This window comes from Lepidochelys kempii, chromosome 13 (genome assembly GCF_965140265.1).
Source record: "Lepidochelys kempii isolate rLepKem1 chromosome 13, rLepKem1.hap2, whole genome shotgun sequence".
NCBI lineage: Eukaryota > Metazoa > Chordata > Testudines > Cheloniidae > Lepidochelys > Lepidochelys kempii.
The window spans coordinates 12,827,229-12,849,791 of record NC_133268.1 but is presented as its reverse complement, the minus strand read 5'-3'; the positions used below and the strand labels follow the sequence as shown (position 1 = coordinate 12,849,791).

At 42.5% G+C, this 22,563-nt stretch overlaps 2 protein-coding genes across 4 annotated transcripts in view; both read left to right on the top strand.

Moving 5' to 3' along the window:
- The window catches only part of CASS4 (Cas scaffold protein family member 4), a 35,305-nt gene extending 30,106 nt beyond the window's left edge, over positions 1-5,199 (top strand). For both annotated transcript variants that reach the window (XM_073309302.1, XM_073309303.1), the window contains exons 6-7: positions 896-976; positions 1,777-5,199. In XM_073309302.1, the coding sequence (XP_073165403.1) occupies positions 896-976; positions 1,777-2,190 (495 nt within the window). In that variant the 3' untranslated portion in view covers positions 2,191-5,199. The remainder of the gene's footprint in view (positions 1-895; positions 977-1,776) is intronic.
- Positions 5,200-7,028: 1,829 nt separating this feature from the next.
- The window catches only part of RTF2 (replication termination factor 2), a 51,225-nt gene continuing 35,690 nt past the window's right edge, over positions 7,029-22,563 (top strand). Inside the window, exons 1-5 of one of the 2 annotated variants that reach the window (XM_073309301.1) lie at positions 7,029-7,170; positions 9,706-9,800; positions 9,903-9,996; positions 12,265-12,404; positions 17,739-17,817. In XM_073309301.1, the coding sequence (XP_073165402.1) occupies positions 7,102-7,170; positions 9,706-9,800; positions 9,903-9,996; positions 12,265-12,404; positions 17,739-17,817 (477 nt within the window). In that variant the 5' untranslated portion in view covers positions 7,029-7,101. The remainder of the gene's footprint in view (positions 7,171-9,705; positions 9,801-9,902; positions 9,997-12,264; positions 12,405-17,738; positions 17,818-22,563) is intronic. The other variant, XM_073309300.1, reaches the window with a different exon arrangement.

Here is a 22,563-nt window from a genome sequence, read left to right as displayed (position 1 = left end):
ATGACAGCCAGTCAAATATAGAAGGACTAGAGAAGTGGGGCTTGTCCATTCATAGAGAGCAGATCTTGAACCTCACCACCCAGATATGCTTAGGGCTAAAATTTCAGCCCAGCTTCAAACAATGTGTTTCTTTAGGGTGCTATTTGTTTCGTGTCAGCATATTCAACGTTAATAGTTATGGCACAATTTTGTGTTTTCGGTGCACATCAACTATGGTGCCCAGATGCCGGAAATGTCAGCTGCCCTGTTTGTGATTTGTTAGCAAACGTTTTGCAGTTTAGGGGTAATTTACAAAAGGTGTTAACACACAAACCAAATGGTCTAAGCAACTTAATCTCATACTGTAGATTAACTGACCTATTTATTAATTTTCCAGGTGCTTGTCAGTTGAGTAATTTTCCCAGAAAGGGAGAAATGCCAGAGAGTCCAAGAAGCTCACTAGGAACATTGTTCTAGCTCTTGCTTTTACTCGGAAGGCACTCAGATACTATGGGCAGCAGTATAAAACTCGGAAAGAGGGAAAGTATTTCAGTCAAATGTCAGGAAATAATATCTAGACTTAAACAATATTGGAAGTTACTCTGGGAACAGAGTACACAGAACAAATATCAGACAGCAAATGGCTCTGTCGTAACATATACTGACATTAGCTGGAAGTAGTTCACTGATAATGGGCCCGATGCTACTACTCCTTTCAGGGTCAGCTCCTAAATTTTGTAGTAGAAATTACAGCTGATCACATTATGTTTCTAACAGCAGGTGTCATTCTATACAGTAGCAACATTTTGACTGCATGTAATTTTTAAAACAAGGAATTCTTATAGCGCTATATGAAACAAAACCCGTAGTATGTTGAAACAATATATAAATCATTTCAAGTGTTTTCATTTTTCAGAAGTCTCCTGGGTTGGAACAGGTGAAAAAAACCCTTTCAGCTAAAGAGATGGCAAAGAAGAATGCAGATTTAAAAACAAAGGTATTTCTGATTTTGAAAATTGTTGCTAGTAAAGGCTTTCGGTCCCTGAAGTTATATATGGCTTCTACACCTTGCTAACATTTTAAAAAGCTAGAATTTGACTGGAAAAATCAATTTTTTATGAAGGGATTTTTTTTTACTGATCTTTTGTCCAGGACCAGTGCTTGGAACAATTTACAAGTCCTGAAAACATTTGTACTAGTCTAGGGAAGTGCTTCTAATCCTCATGTCGTGAAAGCCTGGAATTTTAAATCATAGCATTATTTACTGTCTTGCCTTTTTCACTTTATTTTGAGTATGACTGAACCAGCTAATATCTCAATGGCCACAATAAGAGATGAAACCCTTGATTTTCAGAATTCTGATTACCCACAACTCCCGTGAAGCCAATACCCTGTACAATCAGGCCTAAATACTTTATAGCATTTGAAAACTAGAATTCCAAGTGTTCAGCCTTTTTAAAGCATTGATTTTTAACTCCAACAGTTCTTGTGACATCCACTACTAAAATCATGTTGTAAGTGAAGTGTAAGTATGTGGGCAAAAGGTAGATTACAATTAGGATCATATCATTTTAAGATCTGATATTTCATGGCCTACCAAAGCTAGAAATAGTGCTTTATAATTACGAAAGGTCTCCAGGCTGTGACAATTTTGGAGCTGCGGCAAATCAGCTGCAGCAACGTGAAGAATAATTTATTTAATTGAAACTACAGGAGAATACAGGATAAAGTGGATAAGGAAACAATCTCTGTGTTACCAAACTGAATGTCTTTCTTGTTTTCTTTTCCCTTTTTTAGGTTTTCCCACCTTCAAAAAAGCATAATATTCAGAGCAACCTGGACTTGGCAAAGAAAATCACTCTCTCAGAAAATTGTAGACTGTATTTTGATGCCCTTCATAAGGCCATTAGTGTATTTACCAGTAGTCTTAGCAATAATCAACCGCCAGAAGTCTTCATAGCACAGAGCAAACTGATCATTATGGTGGGACAAAAGTTGGTGGATTCTCTCTGTCAGGAAACTCAAGAAAAGGATATTCGGAATGACATCCTCTGCAGCAGCAGCCAGTTTTGTAGCCTGCTGAAGAACTTGGCTGTTGCCACCAAAAATGCAGCAGTGCAGTATCCAAAGACAGGTGCCATACAGGAACTTCAAAATCAAGCTGATGAGCTGTCTAAATACACTCAGCAGTTTAGGGCAATGATGGAATGAAGAAGCCTTTCCATTCTTAGAAGAGAATCCTGGTGAAAACTTTAGGATCTCCCCCGATTTCTGGGTTTTAACCCCTCAACTATGGTATCCTGAGAGCCGAGGAAGACAGGACTCCACAAAGAACCCAAATTCCAGTCTTAAATCAGCCATACCCTGTCGAGGTTGCTGTTGGGCAATGAAAGGTGTACTAAGGCCCTGAGGAATGTCTACACAGGCTGCGGCAACAATCCTCCCAGTCCAGGTTGACAGATTTGGGTTAGTGGGACATGTTCTGGTGCTCTAAAAACAGATGTATAGACAGCACGTTGAAGTGACAGCTTGGTCTGGACCTCAGAATGTGAAACTCAACCCCTCCTAGACTTTACAGATTGTGCTCCAGCCCAAGCTGCAATTTCAAATCACTGTTTATACACCTATTTTTAGAGTGCTGGTGAAAGCCAGCTACCCCGAGTCTATCACCCTAGGCTAGGAGGCTGACTCCCACGGGCTGTGTAGAGATACCCACTATGACCAGGAATCGAATTTGTACTTTCCACACAACAGTTTAGAGCACTATCTGGAAAATGCTGAGTCAACCCTTCCAATCAATCATTGGAATGGCTTGGCAAAAATTTCCATAGAGTATGGTTATACACTTATTTTATTATTTGTCTGATTTCTTATCTTTCCAAACAAAGCAGATAAATATATTTTTCTATTCTTTTTCACTTGGAAATGTAAGTGTTGTACTGGTTTTCCTGATAACAGACCAAGATATAAATTGTGATACATTGTTATGTGAAGCCATCATCATTCTCTCTTTTCCAGGGGATTGTTTACCGTATTTGTTTTAAACTACAGATTTTTTAATAAAATGTCATTTACAGATCTTTCATATTACAATGTTATGAGCACAGTATGGAACAAATTCTGGCAGATGATGTGTATATAGGCCACAGAAAACCTATACCCAGCACCATAGAGAAATGATTGGACTCCCCATACTGGCTCTCATCTAAACCCAAGGAGCAACTGCTTCACAGGTCTTCCATGGGAGAAGCTATAATGGACCATTACAGAATTGGCCTCAAAGTTTAGGGAACATGGTCAGCATGTTTACGATCACAAAACACACATAAGATCCATGCAGGCTGTTCATGCAAAATTAGGGTGAATGTCAAGACAGGAATAATCTGTTTATTGGGTTGCTGCTGGCCAGAATATGGGTGCACAGTAATGCAGGATACATGTGCACTCATTTTGAGGACAATTCTGCATAGTTGAGGAATTTGAGCCAATGATTTTTGTATGATTTCTCTCTCTTCTGGTGCTCAGCTATTACAGTGATGGAGGCCATATAAACACCTAGATAGGTTTTTGTGTGTTGTTTTGTATTTTTTTTACCAATTAATTTATTTTTTTTCAAATATGGCTTAAATTTTCAAGTCTTGTTTTCCTTTTGTAGGTACAACTTCTATCTGTATAATTTGCTTCTGATAAGCAGGCAGTTAGTTTTGCCATCATTTGTAGTCGCAATTCATTTGTGGATGCAAAAATTCGGGTGCAATTTGTGCCTGTAAAGAAAATTTGGCTAAGTCTCAGTGTAATGTTCCAACATGCAACAGAATGCATTGCTGAAACAGCTGCATTCAGACAGATTTCCAATGGAAGTGCAAAGAAAAAATATTTAAGCCGTTCTTTATTTTGAGCACACTGTACATATTTTGGCCTGGCCTGATATCTGCAGAAATTTGTTCTCTGCATTTCTGATGTTTAATTTTGTTCTTCTGTTTTCCCTTTTAAATGAGTTTTACAATTTTTGTTGTTCACAAAACATTAATAAATAACATATTGATAAAAATAGTTTTAATTTATCAATATACCATTGCAAAAATGATGTTGTGCCTATGTCCTTAACAACTCTCTTACAGACTTAATTGGGCCAAGCAGAAGATAGGGTATTTGGTTTAGGATCTCTTTCCAGTTATTTGATGCAAGAAAAGGGAGCGAGAACAGGAACAAGTAGCCATGAGGCTATTATTGATCCTCTAAGTTCAGACTAATATCTGAACCAGTTGTTTGTTCATTTCCCCATATTTTCCTAACAGTGTTTTCTGAAAGCATTTTAATTTTAGAACCTTCTTACCAAAACAAAAAATAAAAACAAACAAAGCCTGCTTTGAATCAGTTTACATGATGGTATCAATTAAGTAGGTTTTGTAACTCTGAGCTATAGCTTAGTGAAGAGCGCCTAACAAACAACCACAAAGAAGTCTAATATAGTACATGTATAAATCCAGGGCAGAAGTAGGCCCTTTGATGTGGAAGTTTCAGTAGTATTTTCTCTGGAAAGAAACTGAACACCAACATAACTGTTACTATTTGTTATTCTTATCAACGAAGAAAGAGTAGAAAAGGATACATGTTAAGGTGGGGATTTTCAAATATAAAATGGGCAAGTAATTTTACTGCACAACATCCAACAGTAATCATTGGTGGGGTTTTAAAGGAAAATTTCATTGCACTATAAACAGTATTGCAAGCATCACATTCAAGTACAAGAGTAAATAACTAAAAAACACAAGGGTCTTAATATAATGAAAATGGTTTATTAAAGAGACTGGCCCAGGATTTGGTAGAAGGATATAGTACTTTTTACTTTTAGGCTGTTTGTTTAAATTTAACCTTTCTGCTGCCTCTTTCAGTGGCCTATGTGAAACCTAGTCTTAATCTAGTTCTCAGTGAGAGGGTGTCCACATGATGACTGTCATCCTTTTAGAGTCTCAGCACTAAGGACATGGTCTGAATGGATCTAGAAATTTACTGGATGGATACATGAGGGCTCACAATGGACCACAATTCTGCAATCTTAACACTGGAAAAATTCCCATTGAAGTCAATGGGAATTTTGCCAGAGTAAGGGCAGCAAAATTTGACCTTTTTGTTTTGTGAAGGTGAAGGAGATTGAGGAGGTAAAAAGAACTGCATGAGAAGTGTGTGTGTAAGAGAGACAGACAGGGAGAGAGAGACATCACTATTGCTGCTTTGCATTCACACTCACATAAATCAAGGTCAAAGGTCCACAAAAGAGAGACCCTAAAGGCAGTCTGTTCTCAGATGCTGGCCAATGAAATCTGAAAAAGGTTCAGAAAAGGGCTCATTTTATTTACATACATCTTTCATTCATGCCTGCCAGTGCATGACTCCATTCTGTTTACTTGTTCTCATGTCCCCAGGCCCAGGTGTTTGTCCCTGTGTGCCAGGACCTGTCTTTGTGTGTTATCCGTGTGTGCAAATATGCCAATGTCCATCCCCATGTGCCTATGTGTGCCTACATGCCAGTGCCCAGTCCTCTGTGTTTTGTGCCTGTGCTGTCCCTGTGTGCCTACATGCTAGTGTCTGGCCCTTATACCTGTGCCTCTCAGTTTGCCAAGATGTAAGTGCCCATCCCTATGTTGCCGGCACCCAGTGCCAGAGGCAAGCAACAGCAGGAGTTCGTTGCCCGGTATGCATCACCCAATAATCACAACGGGGTGGAGAAGCAGAAAAATTTATTTGTACCTTCAAAGAAGGTACAGGGAGAATAGAATCTCAAATCCTGCACCCAGAGCAGGAAGTTACACAGGCTTTTATACATCCTTTCTTCAGCATACTTATCCAATAGGAAGCTGCCCTAAGTATCCATATAGCCAGCCAATCCAGTTACCAGCTAGTTCCCTTGTTCTCTGTACCATCTATTAAACTATAGATATAAAGCTGCTTTGTTCAGCATTGTTCTGCCATATCTGCCCTGTTTGGCCTTGTTTAGTTTCAGGCAGTCTGACTTTGCAACATATTGTCGCAGATCCTCAGCATAACTGCTGCGAATGCCTTGGGGGGGTCGGGGAGGGATGGAGCCAAGGACACTTGGGCCTAGTGCGAGGAGGCTTCATCGAGACTTGTGGTCTTCCATCCCCTCGAGTTACCTAGTGGCCATGCCCAGTGTCCCCAATGCCTATGTGCCCGTGCTGTCCTTGTGTGCCTCTATGCCAATGTCCATCCCCATACGCCCGAGGGTTGCCACCTCTGAGGTGCAAAAACCCACGACATCCGGCACAATCCTGACCCCCATAAAAACTGGACAGCTGGCAGTGTATACTGAGGAGCCTTACAGATTTCCAGGCTAGCTACCTCAAAAAAGGGATGATCCTGGGAAGACTTGGGCAAGTGGCAACCCTAAGGCACCCATGTTGTCCCTGTGTGCCTTCATGCCAGTGCCCATCCCCCTACGTTTGTGCCATCCTAGTGTGCCCATCCCCATGTGCCTGTATGTCAGTGCCCATCCCCGTGGCCCAGGGCCCATCTCCATGCATCAATATCTCAGTGCCCACCCCCATATCTCAATGCCCACTAGGGTGGCCAATTTTGGTTGGATGTATTCCTGGAGGCTTCATCACATGACATAAGATTAATCTTTAATTCCTGGAGACTCCAGGACAATCCTGGAGGCTTGGCAACCCTAGTGCCCATCCCCTTGTACCCCTATGTTAGTACTCATCCCCAGGTGTCAGCGCACCCCATGTGGCTGCATGTCAGTGCCATTCCCATGTGCCAGGGCCCAACCCCCGGTGCCTTTGCGTGCAGGTCTGGGGTGACATGTGGGGGCCCTGCTGGGCTCTGTGGTACGGTGCGTGTTTCCCAGGGCCCTGGTGTGGGAGCAGGACGGGCGCTCCCACCAGCCACTGAACCCATACAGGAGCGGACACAGAGCTCAACACCGGAGCCTTAACCTCCTCCCCTTCCCCCGCCCTTTGTGTGACTGGTTGCTAGGGGACCTTAGCAACCCGATTCCCTGGTGCGTCATCCTCGTGCGCCGGAAGCACTCTTCATCCTGCCGGAAGTACGTTTGTTGTTGGAGGGGGTCGACGCGGAAGTGCAGCTTGGAGGGGAACGATGGGTTGCGACGGGGGGACCATCCCCAAGAGACACGAATTAGTGAAAGGGCCTCGGAAGGTCGAGAAGGTAGGAGTGTGCTCCAGGGAGTCATGTCTGGGGGCGGCTGGCCCGGTCCGCGGGGCACGGGGAGGATTGGACCCCCACCCGGAGTGTGGAAAACCTGGTCACTGAGGGGGAGCTGGAGCTGCAGTCGAGGTTTGAACAGGAAGCCAGGGGATTCCCCCAGTAAAACAGTTAGGGTCAGGATCAGAGTTAAAAAAGGGAAGGAGGATCATCCAGGGAACTACAGGCCAGTCAGCCTCACCACAATCCCTGGAAAAATCATGGAGCAGGTCCTCAAGGAGTCAATTCTGAAGCACTTAGAGGAGAAGAAAGTGATCAGGAACAGTCAGCATGGATTCACCAAGGGCAAGTCATGCCTGACTAATCTAATTGCCTTCTATGACGAGATAACTGGCTCTGTGGATGAGGGGAAAGCAGTGGACGTGTTGTTCCTTGACTTTAGCAAAGCTTTTGACATGGTCTCCCACAGTATTCTTGCCAGCAAGTTAAAGAAGTATGGGCTGGATGAATGGACTATAAGGTGGATAGAAAGCTGGCTAGATCGTCTGCCTCAACGGGTAGTGATCAATGGCTCCATGTCTAGTTGGCAGCCGGTATCAAGCGGAGTGCCCCAAGGGTCGGTCCTGGGGCTGGTTTTGTTCAATGTCTTCATTAATGATCGGGAGGATGGTGTGGATTGCACCCTCAGCAAGTTTGCAGATGACACTAAACTGGGAGGAGTGGTAGATATGCTGGATGGTAGGGATAGGCTACAGAGGGACCAAGACAAATTAGAGGATTGGGCCAAAAGAAATCTGATGAGGCTCAACAAGGACAAGCGCAGAGTCCTGCATTTAGGATGGAAGAATCCCATGCACCACTACAGACTAGGGACCGAATGGCTAGGCAGCAGTTCTGGAGAAAGGGACCGAGGGGTTACAGTGGACGAGAAGCTGGATATGAGTCAACAGTGTGCCCTTGTTGCCAAGAAGGCTAACGGCATTTTGGGCTGTATAAGCAGGAGCATTGCCAGCAGATCGAGGGGACGTGATCATTCCCCTCTATTCGGCTTTGGTGAGGCCTCATCTGGGGTACTCTGTCCGGTTTTGGGCCCCACACTACAAGAAGGATGTGGAAAAATTGGAAAACGTCCAGCGGAGGGCAACGAAAATGATTGGGGCCTGGAGCACATGACTTCTGAGGAGAGGCTGAGGGAACTGCGATTATTTAGTCTGCAGAGGAGAAGAATAAGGGGGGATTTGATTGCTGTTTTCAACTACCTGAAAGGGGGTTCCAAAGAGGAATGATCTAGGCTGCTCTCAGTGGTAGAAGATGACAGAACAAGGAGTAATGGTCTCAAGTTGCAGTGGGAGAGGTTTAGGTTGGATATTAGGAAAAACTTTTTCACTAGGAGGGAGGTGAAGCACTGGAATGTATTACCTAGGGAGGTGGTGGAATCTTCTTCCTTAGAGGTTTTTAAGGTCAGGCTTGAGAAAGCCCTGGCTGGAATGATTTAGTTGGGGATTGGCCCTGCTTTGAGCAGGGGGTTGGACTAGATGACCTCCTGAGGTCCCTTCCAACCCTGATATTCTATGTTAAAACAGCTGGAGATCTCCGCTGTAATCCTGTTAGTGACTCTTAGGGAAATAGCCCCAGAGTCTTGGAGCTGGCGACTGCAAACTCCTCTGGATTCTCTCTCCCTCTGCAGACACCGGGGGGGCAGTGTGAGGCTGCAGCGTGTTTTTCCAGGTGGAGGTGGTTCTTTATCTCACACTAAGCGAACACGGCATTCTTTTGTGACGGCTTGTTATGGGAATGAAGCTAAACTTCATGCCATTAAAACGGGCAGAGAGTGCTACTTATTGCACAGCATGGAACTCACCTGCTATTTACTTTGTCAATCCACCCCAAGGAAGGGGCTCCAACAGAAAGGATGGGAACCACTAGAACAGTGGTTTTCAACTTTTTTTTCATTTGTAGACCCCCTAAAAAATTTCAGATGGAGGCACGGACCCCTTTGGAAGTCTTAGACAGTCTGTGGATCCAAGGTTAAAAACTGCTGTTCTGTGATAATGACGACTTTTCGCAGACCCCTTAGACACAGTCTTCAGACTCCCAGTGGTCCGCAGACTAGAGGTTGAAAAACCACAGCACTAGAAGACACTGCCCCTGCTGTCCCTCCCCCACATCTTCGTGGTTGAGTTTATAATCTAATGTTTTGATCCTGCAGTGGTTACACATGCAGTTACACATTTGTCAGGAGTCCTGTTGAAATCAGTGGGGCTACTTGCATGAGTAACGGTTTGCAGGTTTGGGCTCCAAGTCAGATATAGGGGAAACGAGTGTTTTGGCTAACACTAACCTAGCAAATATGCAGAATCTTCACTGAAAGGTTTTGAAAAAGCATTTTATCAGGTGAATTTGAGCCAGGAGGGTGGTTGCTTGTCATTTTATAGGGTGTGGGTGCTGGTTTCAAATGTAAAGGTTTGAACGATAAACCTGCCAGTTGGAAAAATCCATCTGAAATGAATGATAAACCAATGTTTTTTCTTCCTTCAGGTTGACAAAAATGCAGAATTAGTGGCACAGTGGTACTACTGCACACTGAGTCAAGAAGAATTAAGGAGACCAATTGTAGCCTGTGAGCTGGGAAGGTATGACTGTTTTTCTTTAGCTTTCTTGATAAAAATACTAATTTTTTAATAAATGTAGTTTATAAAAGTCACAGAATTTTGACTGCAAATTTTATGTTGTAGGCTGTATAACAAAGATGCTATCATTGAATTTTTACTGGACAAGTCATCTGATAAATCCCTTGTGCAGGCTGCATCCTATATCAGGAGCATTAAGGTAAGTGGATGCCAAAATTTAAATCTGATTCTAAAAGGCAGCCAATTAATATCTTATTTTTTCAAGTACTGTTCTCGCACTTTTTCCAGTTCAAAATGGAAAGTTTAGCAAATAATTTTGTAAATTCTTATAGCATGTAAATTTAGCATCTCATTTCCAGGCAGTTTGATACTTTGGTAGCAGTTGTGTTTGCTTACGATATCAGAGACGCTGTTGCTATATTGCAGGGTATCGCTCTTTATGATATATTGTATGGCAGAGGTACGGGTACTCATACTTTTAACTAATGGCCACATTCTCAAATTGCCAAAGTCTGTACCCAGTCTGTATAAAATGGAGCAGATTTCACTCACTTTCTTCTATACTATGAGGGTGCAACCTGTGGAAACTACCACACCCAGTTTGCCAAACTCCATCTTGATTCAAACGGGCATTCTTCCTGCCCTGAAGTGGAGTATTGCATGCTGTACTGTGTTGTCTTCACAAGCTGCATTTCTGCATTAAACATAAGTTGCCCTCATAGAATTTAGAGCTGCATTTGGGTCACCCTTTGCTTTGTGAATAGCTCATGATTAAGGCTGCGAGATTGTCACAGAGCTGCCTGGCTATGCCTCTGCCTAGCAGCTGAGTGAGGGTGATGTCACTGCTTCAGGGGAGCCCCCCAGGTAAGCACCACCCAGAGCCCGCCTCACCCCATCCCATGCCCCAACACCCTTCTCCCTCCCACACCCAAACTCTGCTGCTGCTGGGGGGAGAGACGCAGAGCCAGGTAGGGAGCCTGCCGGCCCTGCCAAAATTCCCCCACCCCCCAGCAGGGATCCCGGGCTGCCTGCTGCCGCGCCCCTCCCCCGCACCATCTGGGCCATCCTCCCCCAGGCAGACCCCCAAGTTGCAGTCATGGGTATTTTTAGTAAAAGTCATGGACAGGTCTCGGGCCGTGAATTTTTGTTTACTGCGCGTGACTTTTACTAAAAATACCTGTGACTAAAACATAGCCTTGTTCATGATATCTTGCATGTCACTATTAAATAACCAATCCCATACTACTCCTGTAACATAGGTGGTATTATCACCTTTTAAACAGTGGAGTAAAGAGAGGCACAGTGAGGCTAAACTGGGAAAGAGGCTAGTTGATATTGAGCCAATATGTCCAATTTGTAAATAGTTTATTTTTAAATCTTTATACTGTACTACAGAATTATCAGTTAGAACACTGCCAGTCAGGAATAGAATTCTGAGTCTCCCCTGCCAGATGTATCTCAAAAGTTTTGCAGCTGTAAAATTTCAGAGCTGCTGTATGGCTGAACTTATAAAAACTTGGTACAGTGTCTGTGACCCTAAAATGTCATTCCAATAACATTTATAATGGCAAGCTCTAATATAAAATAGAATCATAGAAATGAAGGGGTGCAATGAACCTTGTGAATCCATCAAGTCCAGGACCCTGTGCTGAGGCAAAACCAGGTGAACCTGGACCATCCCTGACAGGTGTTTCTCCAACCTGTTCTTAATTTCCAGTGATTGGTATTCCACAACCTACCTGGGAAGCCTGTTCCAGGATTTAACTACCTTTATAGTTAGAAAGATTTTCCTAATATCTAATCTAAATCTCCCTTGCTACAGATTAAGCCCATTATTTCTTGCCCCACCTGCAGTGGGCATGGAGAACTACTGATCACAGTTCTCTTTATATACAGCCATAACATATTGAAAAACTGTTATCCCCCTCAGTTATCTTTTCTCAAGACTAAACATACCCAGTTTTTTTTTAACCTTTCCTCATATCAGATTTTCTTAACCTTTTCATTTTTGTTGCTCTCCTCTGGACTCTCTTCAGTTTGTCCGTATCTTTCCTAAAGTGTGGTGCCTAGAATTGGACACAGTATTTCAGTTGAGGCCTCACCAGTGCTGAGTAGAGTGGGAGAGTTACCTCCTGTGTCTTGCAGATGACACACCTGTTAAAATACCTTGGAATATTAGCCTTTTATGCAACTGCATCACATTGTTGACTCATTCAGTTTGTGCTCCACTATAACCCCCAGATTCTTTTCAGCAGTACTATACACTCGCCAATTAGTCTCCATTTTGTAGTTGTGCATTTGATTTTTCCTTTCTAACTGTAGTACTTTACACTTGTCTTTGTTGAATTTCATCATTTCTTCATATAATAAGCCATAAAGGAAAATGTATCTTCAGGCACATCACCACTTCAACATGTCTCAAGCATCATGAGAACACAACTTAAAAACTTACATTTGTCTTTTTCAGAATGTAACAGAGCTGAACCTTGCAGATAATCCAGCTTGGAAAGGTGATAAAGGGAACACAAAAGGTGATAAATATGATGACATCCAGTGTGCACGCTTTATTTGCCCTGTGGTGGGCTTGGAAATGAATGGAAGGCATCGGTTAGTATCGTGCATGTAACTTTAACTGGACTTTACTTAGAACTGTGCAAATTAATATTTTAGAAACTGTTAAAATAGTGGGAGGACAGATCCTGAGCAGCTGTAAATTGTCATAGCTTCATTAGGGGGCTCTAATCCCTCTCCCACTGCAAAACTTCTATTAACTTCAGTGTTGCGGGGTCAGCCCCAGGGAGTCCTCCTGTTGCAACACATTATTTTGGAGGAATGGAATAGTGGTGGATCTGTGAAATTAGAGTGGAAGTCTACCAAATTATGTTCAAAATATCCTCACCCATTTTCTTTATGATGATGATGACCTAATATTCTGCCTCTCAAAATAAATACCCCAGGCAAGAAAAGTTCTCCTCTTTAATGCTTATTCATTCCAATAATCCATTTTAAATTGTACTGTATTCTGTAACAGTCAGACAGGTGAATGCCTACTGGCTCATGTAGGCTTTGTTATTTTCCTTTTAATGTCAGCAAGTGTTTCAGGATGGGGGAGGGGGTGACTCTTATTTAATGGTACTTTGAAGCTTTGGTATTTTATTTATTTATGCATGTGCCACCTTGGGTTGTTGGAAAGGAAATTCTTTCCTAAAGCATATAAAACCATACTTAGAACCATTAACAGATCCGTCACACACTTCTTTTCTCTTTTCCTTTCTGCGTATCTCCTAAAGTTAAGGTATAACAACACTCATGCCACAAAGACAATGTTAAGAATATAGCTCCCATTGGCAATACTGCTCATTTAGTAATAAATTTGTTATGTATTTATGCACAGTAACATGGTTATTTTGGACTGTATAAAGGTAAGAATTATGTTTGTCTTAACTTAAAATTTTATATCAAACATTGGAAAACTGAATTATGTTAGGAATCATAAATTTAGCTAACCTCACCAAGACTCTACATTTTACGTAGGTTCATATTTTAAAAAATGACCGTTATGTTTAATCCACTTCTCAAATTGATTTTCAAATCAAATGTTTTGTGAAAATTACTGCGAATAGCCCCAACATTATTATTTATTTACTATTGGAGTTATTGTAGTGCCTATGAGCCTTACTAATGGACCAGGGCCTCATTGTGGTAGGAGCTGTACAGTCACACAAGAACAACAACAAAAAAAGACAATCCCTGCCCTAAGGATCTTGCAATCTATAAATCAAGAGACAATAAAGGGATACAGATTGGGGAGTTCAAGGAAACAGACAATATTGGTCAGCATGGTAGACAGTGGTCTCCGCAGCTTAACGATTGTCAGCTTTTTGTTGTAAGCATCATAGAAATGCAGGGCTGGAAAGGACCTCAAGAGGTGATCTAGTGCAGCCCCCTGTGCTGAGGCAGGATTAAGTATATCTAAACCCTCCCTGACAGACTGTAGCAGAGTCTCTGCAGGGACCTCCTGGCTCCTGCCAGGCTGAGAAAGTCATACAGAGACCTTTAGATGCAGTGCTTTTATTTACAGGCTGTGCTTTCTGCACCTTTCCATCATACAAGTAGTCCCCTTATTGCAGTCCCCCAGCAGGAGAGAGGGGGCAAGCTATCTCTCTCTGCTTCCCCTCACTGTCTTTCCTCTACTGCAGCTTTCCTCTTTCCAGCTTCCCCCGCTTCCTTCCCCTGGGGCTCTTATCCAGCCCCAGCCTGATGAGGCAGCAGCTGTTCAAGCGTCCCCAATCAGGGCCAGGTGGTCCACCCAGCTCCAATTCACCTCCCTTAATTGGCACTGGAGTGACAGAGGGTTGGCTAAGCAGTTTTCTGCTTAGCAACCTGTCACACGCCTCCCCGCTTTTTCCAAATCACGTGGTTCAACCGTACAGGTCCCCTCCTTCCTCTAACGGGTGGGGTCCTACTGGGGAGTCCTTCCTTTTTTGGGTGACCAGCTGGAGCTTCCTTGCAGGGTTCAGCCATCCCCAACCTGCAGAAACCACATTGTGTGGAGGGTGGGCCACCCCTTAGCTCTGCTTCCGCCCAGAGGTCATCACACCAGTCACACCCCTGAGTGCGCCCTTCTTTCTTTCACCCATTCACCTCTGACAGGGATTCAGAATTGGCCCCAGCTTCCTCCTGGGCACCCAGGACCTCAGTTTCCCCAGACCCCTCAAGCAGGATTTGGGCCTAGTCTTCTGGGGGTCTGCCTCAGAAAGTTCTGTTGGGCCCATTGGCTCTGCTGAGAGCCCAGGGGCAGATACTCCCTCCCTATCTTCTTTCTCCTTTCCCTTCTCCCGTCCTTCCTGACTCGGGCTCTGTTGTCTAGGGTTTTCTATCTCCAAGACCTCTTCCCCCTTCCTAAACAGGTCTCTCCCTTCTCTCACCTTGGGCCCCCAGCCCAATCTCATTTCCCTATTGGGCAGGGGTCCTAGTCGGTACTGCAAGCCCTCTACCACCCCGACCCATTTCCAACGGAACTGGCCCCAAATCTTGAGGGGTGCCTGGGCCATTGCTACTCATCCCCATGGACACATTCCAGATTTATTTTGGCCCCAGGGATTATCCACTGCAGCTTCACCAACCCCCTCCTGACAAGAGAGCAGGCAGAGGCTGAGTCCACCAGACCCTGCTGGGGTCTCCTCCCCACCCTCACAGAAATGATGGACAGTTTCTGCCCCTTCCCCTGTCCCCTAGAGTTGGTCCACCTGAAAAATTCCACAAAGCCGCAGTCCATATCTGGGCAGTCCTGCTTTTTATGTCCCACTTGCCCTCACCGCCAACAGATGAGTTGCCTGGTCCCCGTGGGAGCTCCCCACTTCTTTTCCCCAGACCCTTCCCGGTCAGGGTTTTCCTGGATTTTTCTCCCAGGGTCCTTGTCCTTATAGGGGTGCCGCTCCTTCCTGGGGGAGTCTGCCTCCACATACTCCTCTGTCAGCTTTACCGCAGCCTCCACCGGGCCTGGTTGGTGCCATCTCACCCATACCCTTGTTCTCTTTGGTAGGCCTTGTAAAAACTGTTCCAGGATGTGCGCATCCATGATCTCCTCTGCAGTCTGGGCACCAGCTCTCAACCATCAGGTGGCCCAGTCCATTAATTTCTGGGCAAAGGCCCAGGTCCTCAAACCCCCTGTCCACTTTGCCGCCCAGAAGTGCTGGCGATATTTTTCAGCAAACAGCCCTACCCAATCTAGGACAGCCGCTTTGACCATGTCGTAGCTCCTGGCCTGTTCTTCACGCAGGGCCATATAGGCAACCTGGGCTTTGCTAGCCAGGTAGAGAGCCACCTGCAGGGCCCAGGTTGTCCTGTCCCATCCTTCCCCCATAGATACCCACTCAAAAGTGCCCAGAAAGGCATCAGGGTCATCTGCCAGGCCCATTTTACATAGTCCCAAGTCCTGGGGGGACTTCCCACCTTCTGAAGGAGCTGCATTGAATGGTCATCTGCTCCTGAATAAAATCTTGCAGGCTCCTCTGCTGCTCAGCTTGCCAGCTGAGCAGGGCCTGCTTCTCCAGCTGCTGAAAAGTTTGTACTGCCTTCTGCAGCCCTTCCTGCTGCTTGATCAGCCACTGCGAGGTCTCTTCCATCTCATGCTGCCAAATTCTTGCTTTGGCATAATCCCGGATGAGCCCCCATATGTAGCAGAGTCCCTGCAGGGCCCTCCTGGCTCCTGCCCCCTGCTGGGCTGAGAAAGTCATATAGAGACCTTTACGTGCAGTGCCCACCTGGTGCTTTTATTTACAGACTGTGCTCCCACCACCTTTCCACCATACAAGTAGTCCCCTTCTTGCAGTCCACCAGCAAAGGGGGGGGGGGGGAGAGTTATCTCACTTCGCTTTGCTCTGCTCTGCTTTTCTCTTTCCAGCTTCCCCCTCCCTGCTTCCTTCCCCTGAGGCTTTTATCCAGCCCCAGCCTGATGAGGCAGCAGCTGTTCAAACTTCCCCAATCAGGGCCAGATGGTCTACCTAGCTTCAATTCACTTCCCTTAATTGGAGCTGGAGTGACAGAAGGTAGGCTAAGCAGTTTTCTGCTTAGCACCGTGTCACACAGACATATTGAATCTTAGAATCATAGAAATGTAGGGCTGGAAGGGACTTTGAGAAGTCATCAAGTCCAGCCCCCTGCACTGTGGCAGGACCAAGTAAACCTAGACCATCCCTGACAGGTGTTTGTCCAGTTGTTTTTAAAAGCTTCCAGTGATGCGGACTCCATGACCTCCCTTGGAAGCCTGTTCTAGAGCTTTAACTACCCTTATACTTAGAAAGTTTTTCTTAATGTCTAACCTAAAGCTCCCTTGCTGCAGATTAAGCCTGTTATTTCTTGTCACAGTTTCATAGAGGACTATTAATCACAATTCTTTCTATATACAGTCCTTAAAATATTGGAAGACTATCAGCTCTCCCCTCAGTTGTCTTCATGCAAGACTAAACGTGCCCAGGTTTTTTTTAACCTTTTCTCACAAGTCAGGTTTTTCTAAACCTTTTATCATTTTTGTTGCTCTCCTGTGGACTCTTTCCAGTTTGTCCACATTTTTCCTAAATGCTTGAGAGAGGTTTTGAAGATGGATAATGAGATAGCTTAGTGCATGTTTACGGGGGCACCTCACAAGTGTGAGGGGAAGTCTATGAAAAATATATGAAGAAATTTGTTTGAAAATTTAACAAGTAGGCGAAGGAGGCTGATGGGCCAATTGATGGCTCATTAGCGAATGAGAGACAATAAAATGGGGATAGACTGTGAGGGGCCTTGAAAGTGAATACAAGCAGCTTATGTTTGATGTGATAGAGAAAGTGGAGCCAGTGGAGATGTGCAAAGGAAGGGGCGACACAGGTTGGGAAAGTGATGGGCTAGGAATATGATCTTTGCAGCAGCCACAACAGGAAAAGTCATGGTGGAGAGTGTCCATCACTCATCAAAGTGCTCATCATACAAATACCAGAGTTTGATTAGTGCTTAGATACTTCAGAGGATCTGAGGAACCGACATGGATCGGTAGCAAAGTATACTAGGCCTTGTAAGAATTCATAAATTTTTGAGAGATTGTAGTGAACTTTTTAGTATTCACTGAAATAGTATAAAAATAAACCAAATTAGACTAGTCAGAATAAATTAACGAAGTACATAGCATAATTCAGAATGCTTGATTTTTATTGTTTGTTCAGTTAGTAATTATAATGAGTCTCAATATCATTAATGCAAATTAGCTATGTCATACTTGTGTTTCTTTTGAGTAGCCACAGAGAGGTGTACAAAAAGCTAACAGGTAAATTACTTGCTGCAATCTGAAGTGTTGATTTAATTTATTTACTACACATGTATAAAATAAAATGTCTGTTACTGGTAAACTAAATTTTCTAAAACGTTAGAATCAAATTACTCTGGTTTTATTTTTTCCCCAAGGTTTTGTTTTTTGCGGAATTGTGGCTGTGTGTTCTCTGAACGTGCTCTTAAAGAAATTAAAACAGAAGTTTGTCACCGGGTAAGTTTAAGCTTTAAATCTTGTTTTTCTTTAAAAACACATAGGAGTAAATGTGGCCATAGTTGGGGTGTACGCATAAATATACAGACACGCTATGCCAGCTGCAAATGCTTCTTCACACAAAAATTTCAACAGATGCACATACAAATTGAAGCTGCATCTGCAAAACTCAAAGATTTCACTTTTCTAGTAGCCTGAAAATAATACTTTATAGCCTTATAACAGAATTGATAGTTAAATAGTTCCTTTGTGATTGTCTTGGAAAATGCACATCTTAAAACCCATGTTTTTAAAGTTAGTTTGTTTTTATAACAGCTGTTCTCCAAAATCAAATGTTTTGTTCATTTTATTATTTTCCCAAACACTGTAGTCTTTTAATTTCAGTTCAAGGAAAGGTTGTTTTTTATATTTGCTGAATACTTGCCATTTGCTGTTTGTTTTAAAAAAAATCTTTTGACTCATTTATAATGTTAAAACATCAGATAACTTTTTCCCAGATTTTTAAATAGTTAAATAATCTTAATACTTACAGTAAAAGACTAGTTACTTTGAATTATTCTGCTTGGAACGAGATGGAAAAAGTAACACTATATATATATATATAACCTTACTGCGTATGATTTTAACATTGTAAAACAGTCTTGTGTGTTGATGCATAAATAAACACTGATGTGAATTCTTGATGAAATTCAGGGTGCAGATGGATTTTCTTTCTTCTTTTAATCTTTTTCTAGAAGCAATGATATGAATGCACAAGAGAATTATTTACTCTATTTTTGCTTCTGTTATTTGACTTGTTCTTGAAGACATTAGTGTGCTCAAAAAGAATGTTTTCTTTATTTTACGGTATTCCATTGATAATTTTGTTTGTTGGGTGTTCTTCATTGCTCTGAGTGTGATGCTGTGGACAAAGGGCTAATGCAAAAACTGGGAACCTCGAGTAGGAGTAGAGAGGTTATTTTACCTTGTTATTAGGCACTGGTGCGACTACTGCTAGAATATTGTATCCAGTTCTGGTATCCACAATTCAAGAAAGATGTTGAGTTATTGGAGAGGGTTCAGAGAAGAGCCATGAGAATGATTAAAGGATTAGAAAACGTGGGTTGTGGTGGATTCTCACTGACAATTTTTAAAATCAAGATTGGATCTCTTTCTAAAAGAAATGCTCTAGCTATCATTTCGGGGAAGGTCTATGGCCTGTGTTATACAGGAGGTCAAAATGGATGATCACAATGGTCCCTTCTGGCACTGGAATCTATGAATTACACCAGCTGCTAGAAAAAGCTGAAACATCACATATGTCAGCTTGTCTTGATTTAAAATTAATATTCATTCTGCACCATAGGTATACAAAGTTCATGTATACAAGATCTAGCAGATAGACCTACACATTTGCTTTAGTGGTATTTGTCCTGGAGTATTTAAGAGAAGAGGATGCATGGTTCATAGATTGCTGGAATGAAGATTGAGCTGCTGCATTAGTCTTTAACTGGTAACAGCATGGTGACTACGTGACATTGTCTTGGTTCCGCAGATGTTGAAGCTCAGGTGCAGGGATGTTCACTGATTTGTCCAAAGTCATACAAGGTCTGAATATAGTGCAGAATTTTGGTGGTCCCAGAACAGGCTCATGCTCCTTGAATGCTTGTATAAAAGTGATTCACAAATAGCTGCTGCTAACGTTTCAATACCGCTTTCAGTATAATTGTGATTGTAGTAGGTCTTAACTCCTCCGCTGGTTCAATTTTAACTGATTCAATACTATTTCAGAGTTAGTTTGGGTAGAACTGGAGCTAGAATCCTGACTCCCAATCCTGTACTTTTTACTTAGGGGGACAGAGGAGGGGTAGGGTATGAACTTCCACTGCACCATGCTGGGGGCACCCTTTTGAAGCAGCACAAAGGCAGAATGGGAGGGAGGTGGGGGCTCCTAGCTTACATGCACTGGTATCAGTATATAAGTGACTTTACCAGTGTAGTTTTATGCGAGTTCGGGAAACCAACATTAGCTATACTGGTGTAACTGTATGTACAGTAGGACTTTTACAGACATAGCTTTGTTGGTTTAAAAACAAAAATCCCACCCCTAACTGACATAGTAAAATCTTTTAAGTTTAGACCAGGCCCCATATTTTGGTCTGCACTTCCTTTGATATGTGGTTAAGACTGAAGAACTTAGAGTTGACTGTTCAGAAAAGAAACGCTGAAATCTACACTGAGATAGCTCTGATCCAGTTGCCTCATGCACAGAAGGTGAATAGAAGTTTAGTAAATAGGGTCCTTAGGGAGCTGGTTTCTATGCTTTCGTAGTTAATGGTTTGTTTATATTGAAAGCAATAATTAGCTGTATTCCCCTGGTGCAGTCTTTTTCTTTGTGCAGTAGTGGATTTAAAAACTGAAGTGAATGTGAGAATTTGAAGTAAAAAAGCTGTCATTTTCTATAGACAGTATGTTCTATGATTAGTGATTGACTATTAGGAATACTGTTTGTTAATATCTAGTATAGGCTGTCTCTCGGAGCACAAGGCCTCCCACAATGTCGAACTCTGGATTTTACCAATTCCCACAGAGACGTCTTGGAAGCTACATTCTAAATAGTGGCAATGGCGACAGCTTCTGTTGTGTAGCTGAATGTATTTAAAGACGTTCTGTTTTGCTAACCAGTATCTTAAAGATAAGTGAGAACATGTTCTCAGAAGAAGCAACTTCTGATGCAATAATGATCAGCGCTAGCATGGCTCTTGTGATTACACTGATTGCAAAGTTAAATGGATTTTGTGTGTGTGTGTGTAGGAGAAATGTAAGCTTATTACAGCATAACCCATAGGTCATGTGTTTGATTATGTTCCCTTTCTTCATATCAGTGGGCAACCTTATATTTTTTTGAGGAGGAGAGGGAGGGAGGGAATAGTTTGAGTCAGATTTAAGGTAACAAAAGAAAATTCAGGTTGCCTCAGCTCATTTCAGCGAGATACATATCGTACTATGTTCAGAGGCTTCTGAAATCACTAGCATTTGGAGGGAAGGAAGGGATAGCAGTTTTTGCATTTCTTTTCTGACAAGGGTCCCCCAGCACTGAAATAACTTCATTAATTCCCAGCAAATACCTTGTATGAAGCAAATCTCAAATATATTACCCATCTACATTCTTCTGCTGTAGCTGGAAACTTTTTAAGTCCTGGTTTGTATTTTGTTTTGCTAACAAAACAGGAAAGAGTACAATAGGCAACTGTCATTGCTGCTTTCCTTTACTAGAGGCACTATGCAATGGTTAACATTTGAGAATTTTTTGAAGTTGATTTTACACAGTTTTTCCATTCTTCACACCTCTGTCTCCTACGGCTTTAGGATTCAAGTCAGAGCTGCCGTTAAAAATGTGAAACCTGTTGAACAACTACGGCTATGTGTACATTACACAGTTTTTAGTGACCCGGCTGTGCCGCTACAGCCGTGCCACTAAACGAGACAGTGTAGCTGCTGTTTGTTGGCAGGAGAGCTCTTAGAACCTCTTAAAAGAATTTAGTCTCTAAGGTGCCACAAGTACTCCTGTTCTTTTTTAAAAAGATTTAGGCTCTTAAATCATTTAGGTTCTTTCGAAAATGTTACACCTTGTGTGTGTTAAAATTTGCACCAGTTTTACCAAAGATGTGATTTAAACCAGTGGAAAAACTAGACACACTCAATACAATTTAATCTGTTTTATATTAATTACCTTTAAATGTAATCAATTTAAGACAAATTGATATAAACCTGATTTGAATTGGGTTAAGATTGTCCACAGTGCACTGGTTTAACTAAATCAGTTTTTCACCCAATTTATAGTTAAACCAGAGCGACTCTGATTCTAGAATAGGCCTAAATACTTAAAAAGCATTTCATTTGATTGAGTGGTATACAGAATAGTATTTTTGAAAACCCTGGAGCTGCCGCAGAAAAGGAGAAAACAAATATAATATCAGTTAAGATGCCATACTTCTAAAATATCAATGGCAGGATATGACTTTAAGAGGAAAAAGAAAGGAACTGGAAGAACAGAAACATTTTTGGAGGGAGGAAGCACCTTCGGATGGTTGGACAACACAAAATGAGAAGGTTTCGAGGAGGTGTGTTCCACAATGCAGGATCCAACAGAACAGCAGCATGATTTCCTGTCAACTTCAGAAGGAATTGTGCAATTGTAAAAGAAAGGCTTTCAGTTGCACTTTGATCTGGAATCGTGTCACCTACTAATGTTGCAAATAGCACCTCAGATTACTAAATTTGGAGTTGGAAGGAAGAAAAATTCCTGACTCGTTTTTTTGTTTGTTTGTCAGCAACTTGGACATGATCTTCACTTTTATACAGGCTGTAGCTCCACAGACTTTAATGGAGCTATCCTGACTGATACCAGCTGATGAGCTAGTACTTGGCATATAATGGACATTTTCATACTCTTCCTGTGTAGTCACTCATTCTACTGTTTTTGTGTGAATGTTTCATGTAGCAACCGGGATGAAAAAACATTATAAAAAAGGAAACTATTGTGAAGCTGCAGAGATTAACAGGGTGATTTAGCAACAGGTATAATAGCTGAAATTATTTTAACTCTGTTTTTTAGAAAATGGCTAGTTTTCAAGTTGATAATGGTCATCTCAAAGGCATTTAGTAAGAGCATTAGAACAAGTTCCACTAGTAAGTAGACCTTGATATAATCAGGGTCCAAAGCCGTTAGGGTCTAAGACTTTAAAACTGGGACTACTGATTTTT